Genomic DNA, 9,372 nt, shown 5'->3' with positions numbered 1-9,372 from the left:
ATCCACAGCCAAACGTAAGGACACGGCGTTTAGGGTCACTTCGCCACGCCGCCACGCCCACCTGCTGGATTCAAATGAGCTTGGCTTGGAATCCTCAACACACCAACATGTTTTCTGTCTGTGGACACAGTTTCATGTTGATTAGGTCAAAGGGGTCAGATAGCGACAGTTTAGAGTAAAACATGACACTTCCTGTTCTCAGGGGGCGTGGCCTAAGTGATGTCATCATTTGACCATTGGGTATTGTAGGGGACCCGATGATGATCAATCACTGAAAGTTTGGTGCTGCTGTGAGTTTTTTTTTAAAAGTTATAACCGTTTTATTTTTCATGGCGACTAGGTGAACTTTGACCCCAGGTAACCCCCCTTCAGGAAGGTCGAAAACGCAAACCTGTGATAACTTTGGACCGGCCATGCCTTATGAACGATCTGACCGAGTTTGAAGCCGATCGATCGAAATCCCTAGGACAAGTTCGAAAAAATGCGAACCCTGTAAACGGCCAAAATCGTGTCAAAATCGGAGCTTCAATCCAAAATGGCCGACATTCTGTGATACTTGCACTATGACATTAATTGTAAATTCAGAGCGTCTTGGGGAGCTCTACAAGTGTGCCAAGTTTCAAGTCTCTACGATAAAGTAAGTGAATAGGAAAGGGTCTTTTGAAATTTGCTAGGTGGCGCCCTTGAGCCGTTTCTGTAGCGATTTTTCCGGGAACCTTAAAATACGTAAATTTTACACGGGCTCTATGCCCCCGCCAAGTTTGGTGAGTTTTTGAATATGATAAAGCCCCCAAAAAGCCAATTCATTTGGGAGAATAAAAAAAATAATAAACAGTACAGTTTCAATAGGCTCTCGCAGCGATAGCTGCTCGGGCCTAATAATAATAAGAAACAGTACAGAAACAATAGGCTCTCGCAGCGATAGCTGCTCGGGCCTAAATATATATTTGTTTTGCCATGACTGCAGAGCGCCGCTAACCCATGTATGAGAGTACGTGCGTGGCGTCTGGTTGGTAGGTTAAAACCCTCTGATGATGAACGTTACTAGGCGTAAGTTTTGAGTCGTTGTTTACCCTGTCGCTCATACGATCAACCAATGAGATTACAGAAATTCTATTAGCTCAATGTCACTCAACCAATCACAGACCACTATTCGGAGGGCCTAAACCCACAAACAAGCTCAGCGACAGCTGCTTGCTAAAGCTAAAAGAAAATCGATAAACCAAACGAAACCAATTCGTTTGAGCCAAACAGAGAGAGGACGATAATCTTCTGCAGGAGGTAATTTTTCCGAAGCGTATTTTACTAAAATATAAAGTACAATAATTTGTAGTTTGACTGCGCTGTCGGTTGTCGTCGCGACGTTTTGTTTGTTTTTTTCTAATTGCAGATATGGTAGCTGTTAGCCAGAAGCTAGCTAATTTTATTACAGCTGTACTTACTATATTCGCAATTGTGTGCGTGTGTGTGTGTTTAAATGTTTTCCTACTATAGAGACTGAAGGGTAGCTTTAGTTTTGTTCATTGCAGTTGACTAGTGTGGCAATATTTTAGCCGCTGTCATTTTGAATAGAATGCTAGTGGTATCAGCTGAGCAGGGCTAGCAGCAGTAACGGCATTGTAACAATAATTCACTTTGTTAATGCCTCATGAGACTTTTTGTATTTGCATGAAGCCTATAATATCTAACGAGCACAAGAACAATACATGTATTTCACGAGTGTTTGCATTTAGGACCATTTTAAGGAAGTAAACTGGATACAACATGGAAGTTTCGGGCCCAAATGGAGTTAAAGGTACCATTTAGGCCCCTTCATGTTGTGGTTTGGGACGGCAGGAGTTATTCTAGGCTCTTATCCAGTAAATCTTTCTTTGTGCGTTATTAAGGATGGCTTAATTTATATAGTTTAGAAAACGGTTGTTTAATCTGTGACAAGTAATTTTCAAAATATATTTGTAGATGTTTTTGGCTTGTTGGTGGATAGCATGTTTTTCTTTATAAAGTGTATAAAGTAGTGTTTACCAGTTTTATCTCTTCAGCTGCTTGAAACCTTATTAGGGATGGTTCTCCATTTTCTGATGCAAATACCTTTGAAGTTGTAAGCTCCATTTGCTTGGGGAAGTCACTCTGCCCTACATATTTGCAGTTGGTGCTGTTTTGCAACATCTATATTAAAAGTGAAAATAAATTTTCATTATTGCAATGTAACATGTTTCTTACTTTACTGTAGTTACTGTAACACATGAGCCAAAATGGGACTTTTTAAGTCATGTTGGTGTTGTAAAGTTGACTTCTCTGGGGTTTCACTTTAAGTAGATGTAATGTAATACATGCAAATATATTTGCTAGTGAAAGTCATATGTAGATGCAGTGTTCTTAAAGATGCAGATCAGAGTTTCAACAACTGTTGAACTATAATAAAATATGTATTTGCACTACAGAATCTGCTAAGTTTTTATAAAATTTGCTGAAAGAAATATTCTGTTTACAGATTGTATGCATCAAACTCGGATGTAAAACACGTTTTCTCAGTTATTTTCTATCATGCATTTTTCTGCTCCCCTCTGAATTAAAATATCATTGATAATCTGATAATATTTAGTAATTTATCTGTACAAACAAATAGAGTAGATTAAAATTAGTTGAAACAACTTGAAGCTAATTTTGTCTTAAGTATCAATGTGCAAGTTCAGTTTACTGATTTAGTAACATATTTGTTTTGTCTGTTTGATTCTCAAAAGAGAAAAAGTGCAAATTGATGTATTTTTTAGACTTGGCATAGAAAACTTTTAAAGACTGTAAGCATTGGCTACTTTTCAACTTGTTCTTTTTCAAAAGGTATATAACTTAAAAAAGTTAATTCAGAATTTGAAACATATATTTCAGCATGAGATGAAAAGTGCATAATATTTTTGCATTCATAATAAACTCCTGGGCTACGTAAGCTTTGTCGTTTTCCTGGCTTTTTTCTTTAAACTACATTCACTTGTTTACGACTTAATATTAGGACCAGACTAAGAATTTTTTTTGACTTATTTTTAATATGAGGACGTTGCGATAATACAAGGTTTAAGTCCGAATTTTATGAGAGCACTACACCAAGCTTCGTTAAAATTAGGAATACTGAGCATCCTGTGAATTTATAGTTGGTAACAGTTTTATATACAAGGAAATACTTAATGTTTTAACATGTCAGCAGGTCATTTAAACAACTGCCCATTTCAAAGAAAGAATGACAAACTTACTAAGTTGGTCAAGTCAGATCTTGGTAACTATCAAAGCTCTTTTTCAACTTTCTTCTGGCATTATTGCATCTTTATTCTGCCAGTATTATAGCTATTCTGGTAATATGACTGTGTTCTCGTAATGGTATGACTTTATTATTTTGATTAAATAAAATCAGTCAAGAGGTGTGGTACACCCTGGGCAGGTAGCTGGGCCATCAAATGTTAACACAGGGCAGACAACCATGCATACACAGACACTCACACCTAACAGCAATTTATAGAGACCTATTAACCAAAAGTCATGTTTTTGGGTTGTGGGAGGAAGCCAGAGTAGCCATGCATGCACAGGGAACACTTGCAAACTTCATGCAGAAAGATGCCAAATAGGGGTTTGAATCCAGTATCTCCTTGCTGCGGCAGAGCAACAGTGTTACCAACTTATTAAAATGCTGACAAAATTATACACTGCGTGGACAAAAAAATGTATCCGTTTGGATGTAACTAAAAAAATAGTTACGAGCTTCTGACTTGAGTGGCTATCTTTTAGATGGCAACAAGTTGTTTAACCCCAATTGATGCAATGAGTTATTTCTAAAACAACTGTGTTGAAAGACGTATAGCTGTGGTTGTGGAAACGATGTTAGTCTGTTTAAGAAAGGTCAAATTAATGGCATTGAGCCGATAAAAATATCTAAGGAAATTACAGAAATGACAAAAACCATGTTAAGAACTGTCCAGTGCATTATTAAAATTGGAGTGTGGGATCATTGTCTTTGAGAAAGAAATGTGGCCAGAAAAAAATCCCTGAATGAACGTGATCAGTGATCAATTACCCTGGATCACACTGCATGCAACTCTGCTAGATGTGCGTAGATGTGCTCCCAAAAGCATGCGTGAGTGATTAAAAGGATGAATGATGTTATATAAAATGCCATATTCCATGCGTTAACCGGTTGCAGTTTTGCCTTTTATCAGTCATTAAAAAGTCTGACCTGCTGATTCTGATTTTGGCTGTTACCAAATATTTTGTTTGAAATGTTGCTAAATATAGCAAGAAAGTCACCGAGTTGGCAACAGTGGTGTGATTATTGTTAACTGAAAATGTGTAGACATGACCTGGTGGACCAGTCTCAGTCAAAGCTTTCTCACAGAAGAGCAGAGGAGGACAGTGGTCGATTTATAGACCTTTGCTGAGATAGATAAGATTGGTGGATAAGATAAGATCAGTTTCACATATAAGTATCGGCTGATAACCAATTTCCCAAATTAAGGAAATTGGTGCAGCTAAATTGGTGCACCCCTAGTTCAACTTCCAAATATTTTGCCGCACATTGCTCTCTCATACTACTACTGTGACTTGAGTGGGAAAAAAAATAATGGTTTCAGAATCACATCCACATTTTATGTGTATGCGTAGTCATAAATGATGCATGCTGACTGCATACATATATAAACAGACCTATATATTCATTATTACAGCGAGAATTTCAATTTCTACCTTTTCTGTGATTAACATCTTCCTCTGGTAATTGGTTTTGATGGCAGAAATCGGACATTTCGTTGACATTGTAGGGCTTGAAATATATCTAACTTTTTATGAAAATTTCACAAAAATGCAACACTTTATCAGCTGTCAGACATCAATGTGAAATGGACAAAGCAAGTTGCCGAGCACATGCTGTACATTAGAGACGGAGAAGACTGATGTTATAGTTACTGACTAAATCAGAGCCCAGGACACAAAATAGAGCGTTTGTTTGGTCTTTGAGGTAATCAGGATAGATAACACACTACTTTGATTTAGACTTCAGAAATTAGAAATGCAATACTGTACAATTAAAAAAAGAAGAAAAAGAAAAAAAATAAACACAATACAATCAGAATGTGAAAATAAAATACAAATTTGACGAGGCAGCACTGAAACATCCACTGTGACAGTTTTTCCTTTAATTTTTGTTTAAAAAACAAAACTAGATCATGTTGGAGTGCATCAAGGATAAATTTGCATTCCTCTTTTTTGTTCATACTTTAGGCAGGATAATCATCCATGGAGTGGCTTGGCACTAGGGTTGCACAAATTACGCTGAACATCTCAGTATTGGTGAATGACACAGAATCAATTTATCTGTGATCAATAAACAAACAGATATTAATGCTTTGGGTTTATAGCAATAAAAAATATGTTTACTATAAGAAGCTAGAATTTAATGCTTGGTGTGATGGTTTTATTGTGAACACACCTAACTGTTTATTACATATCATTTGGTTTTCACAGTAGTATTTTTTTTTTAAAAATAGGTCAAGTCCAAAAAAATCAACCCCAACTGTCCTTGCTGTCCCCCACAGATTTACCTGCAAGCCTCGTAAGCATCTGATGGATACCGACAAGTCCATGGAGACGGTGTCGGCTCCGAACCCTGCCCCCACTACACCCCCTGATCCTGGACCGGTCTCTTTTCCTGCTCTCGGCTCCAGTCCAGCCCCTGATCATGTTCCCATCCAGGAGCCAGCAGCAGCTGAAACACCCAGTAACCCGGTGACCTCAGAGCAACACGCAGCTCCAGATATCACCCCAGTTCTGCCAGTAGACCTAGAGGGGACTTCCAAACCCGTTCCAGGTTTTGAGCCACTCCAGCAGGTCGGACCAGGTCCACCACCTCTTCCCCCAGCTGCTGCCAAGAACCCCAGCTGTAAGATCATGACTTTCAGGCCTACCATGGAGGAGTTTAAAGACTTTGCTCAATATATCGTGTACATGGAGAGTCAAGGAGCTCATCGTGCTGGCCTGGCAAAGGTAATGCTGCCAAAATATATGCACATATAATAGCTACTCGCTTTTCTACACTTGAATTCATTAGTCTTCTCCACACCAAGGCTTTTTTAGCTACATTTCCAGTCTAAAGAATAATGTAGGAGGTCAGGTGGATATTAATTTTCTTCATATAACTGCTAACCTTCCTTTTCTGTGTGCAGGTGATTCCTCCAGAGGGCTGGAAACCTCGCCAATCCTATGATACTATTGAAGACATGGTGATCCCAGCCCCCATCATGCAGGTGGTAACTGGTCAGTCTGGTCTGTTTACCCAATACAACATTCAGAAGAAATCCATGACTGTGGGTGAATATCGCAAGCTGGCCAACAGCAAAAAGTGAGTTGCTTTTGCTTTCGTCTTTGTAAGTTCTCTGTCATTTAAGCCACTAAGCTAGCAGCATTTCTTTTTTTAACATTTCTTGGATATCTCTTAAAAGTTTCCTCTCCTACATGTACACAAAAGTAGCACGTTAAAGACCAGTGTTTGATACAGTGAAATCAAGAAAAATCTGTAGGATCCAATTTTGTAGAGAACAAACTAAAATAAAGAATTGAGAAAATTGAAGATTTGTTGGAACTTAAGTTGTAGATGATTATCTGTGTTTGTAGCAAAAGAGATATCTGCACTTTCAGATAGCAGTATTTGATTATGTAAAAATTACTTCCAATCATTTGTCAACTATATTATTGAATATTCATAGATTGGTTAAAAATAGCAATATAATTTGGAAATAACTATTGTATTTATTGCAGTTGAAGATAAAAAGCAGTGAATTCCCTTACATCTATACATGGATACAAACATAAATTAAATCAGCAAGTCGGTGCTCTTGAACAGTCTGGAAATCAAAACCATAAATGCATTGGAAAAAAAAAACTCATACATTTTTCTTTTTCAATTAGAAATGTAGAAATTAAAATATTTTTTTCCGACCAAACCAATTTGGATTTTACAAGGTAATCTATAAAGACTGTAGATTGGATTACAGTCTTTTCTTAGAAAAGATCAACTACTGAAAGCTTTTCTTGTCATACCCCTTTTTATTATTTTTTTGTTTTAGAAACCAATAAACTCGATTTTTATGACTTACTTTTTACCTTTTTTCCAATGGTCTACTTGTTGAAGTTTGAAAATATATCAATAGCACCTTCTGGTGGTTCAAAGTAAGTATCATAAATAATATATTGAATTATTTTAATCAGATATGGTTTATTGCTGGCATGTGTATTAATGGATTTGTAAAGTGTTACTGTTAAAGAATAAGGGAAGATGCGCTCTAGGTGAAAGCGTGATCTTTTCACAGTTACTAACTTTAAAAAGAGCAGCAGCTGAACTCGGCAGACATAAAAAGGCTTATTTGACTAAATTTGTCCTGCAGCTCTTGTTTGGGAGTCATATTTGGAGGCAGCAAGCCTCCTCCCAAAATGTAACCTATATCTAATACAACTGTTAGGCAGAGTGAAAAATCTCAGATCAAAAATTCACAAGTTAGAAAAACATTTGTACAATTCTTAATTTTTCTTTTTTGCTTTTTTTGCTTCACTTTGTTTTTCTCAGATATTGCACCCCCCGCCACAAAGACTTTGATGACCTGGAGAGGAAGTACTGGAAGAACCTGACGTTTGTGTCACCCATTTATGGGGCTGATGTCAGTGGCTCAATCTACGATGAGGTGAGGAGTAGTTTTGTCACTGCAGTGGACAAGAAGCAGCTATTTTCAATGGGAAAGGTGGATAAGTTGAACCTAAACGTACAACCCAGATTCCAAAAAAGTTGGGACACTAAACAAATTGTGAATAAAAACTGAATGCAATGATGTGGAGATGGCAAATGTCAATATTTTATTTGTAATAGAACATAGTTGACAGATCAAAAGTTTAATCTGAGTAAATGTAACATTTTAAAGGAAAAATATGTTGATTCAAAATTTCACAGTGTCTACAAATCCCAAAAAAGTTGGGACATGTAGAAATTAGTTGCTGGAAAAAGGAAATCAAGCATATGACGATCAGCTGGAAGACCAATTAACACTAATTAAGTCACTTGACAACATGATTGGGTTTTCATGATGGGATTGTTGAGCAATCTGATGGCCAGAGGGAGACAACTATTTCTGAGTCTGGCTGTTCTGCAGCGGATGCTGCGGACTCTCCTCCCAGACAGCAAGCGGATGAACAGACCATGGAGAGGTTGGATGGAACCAGAGAGGATCTGGTTTGCTCTGGCTAAGCAGCGTCTGTGTGCAATGCTCTGGATAGGACATTGCACACAGACGATCCTCTCGGCTGTCTTCGCCACTCTTTGCAGAGACTTCCAGTCTGAGGCCTTGCAGCTCCCAGACCAGATGGAGATACTGCTGGTCAGCAGGCTCTCAATGGTTCCTCTGTAGAAGGTGGAGAGGATGGGGAGGGGGAGCAAAGCTCTTCTCATTCGTCTCAGAAAGTGCAGGCGCTGCTGTGCTTTTTTCACCTGTGAAGCGATGTGAGTTGTCCAGCTGAGGTTGTCTGTAATGTGCACCCCCAGGAACTTAGTGCTGCTGACGATCTCCACTGCTTTGTCATTGATGAGGAGCGGTGTGTAGTTTGGTCGAGACCTCCTGAAGTCGACAATGATCTCTTTTGTTTTGTCGACATTCAGGAGCAGGCTGTTTATTCTGCACCAGTCCACAAGATGTTGTACCTCTTTTCTGTAGTTCACTTCATTGTCGTCCTGAATGAGTCCCATAATTGTTGTGTCGTCTGCATATTTCATGATGTGGTTGGTGTTAAGCCTGGGACGACAGTCGTGGGTCATCAGGGTAAACAGCAGGAGGCTCAGGACACAGCCCTGGGGGAACTAGTGTTTAAAGAAATGATATTGGAGATGTTATTACCCACACGGACAGACTGAATTCTGTCCATGAGGAAGTCTAGCAGCCAGTTGCACAGTGGAGTATTGAAGCCCAGGGGGACCAGTTTGCATACCAGATCCTGAGGGATGATCGTTTTGAATGCTGAGCTGAAGTCCAAAACAGCATCCGTACGTGGGGTGTTTCTTTTCTCCAGGTGTACCATGCTCAGATGAAGAGCAGTGGAGATAGCATCTTCAGTCGAGCGCTTGGATTTGTATGCAAACTGGAAAGGGTCAAATGATGGAGGCACTCTAGAGATTATATGACCCTTAACCACTCTCTCGAAGCACTTCATGACGATAGATGTTAATGCAACTGGTCGAAAGTCATTAAAGCATGTGATGGTTGGTTTCTTGGGCACTGGAATAATAATAGCTGACTTAAAACATGAGGGGACAATGGCCTGATGCAGTGATGTATTGAAGATGTCCGTGAGCACATG

General features: G+C 38.8%; 1 protein-coding gene across 2 annotated transcripts in view; it reads left to right on the top strand.

The window, feature by feature from the left end:
- Positions 1 to 1,148: 1,148 nt before the first annotated feature.
- The window catches only part of kdm4b (lysine (K)-specific demethylase 4B), a 52,462-nt gene continuing 44,238 nt past the window's right edge, over positions 1,149 to 9,372 (top strand). For both annotated transcript variants that reach the window (XM_014980539.2, XM_014980537.2), the window contains exons 1-4: positions 1,149 to 1,281; positions 5,574 to 6,021; positions 6,201 to 6,376; positions 7,598 to 7,712. In XM_014980539.2, the coding sequence (XP_014836025.2) occupies positions 5,602 to 6,021; positions 6,201 to 6,376; positions 7,598 to 7,712 (711 nt within the window). In that variant the 5' untranslated portion in view covers positions 1,149 to 1,281; positions 5,574 to 5,601. The remainder of the gene's footprint in view (positions 1,282 to 5,573; positions 6,022 to 6,200; positions 6,377 to 7,597; positions 7,713 to 9,372) is intronic.

Source organism: Poecilia mexicana, unplaced genomic scaffold (assembly GCF_051168715.1).
Source record: "Poecilia mexicana isolate PSO_F unplaced genomic scaffold, ASM5116871v1 scaffold_4, whole genome shotgun sequence".
Taxonomy (NCBI): Eukaryota; Metazoa; Chordata; class Actinopteri; order Cyprinodontiformes; family Poeciliidae; genus Poecilia; species Poecilia mexicana.
Note: the sequence above shows the minus strand (reverse complement) of the source record. Positions and strands in the feature narration are given on the sequence as shown.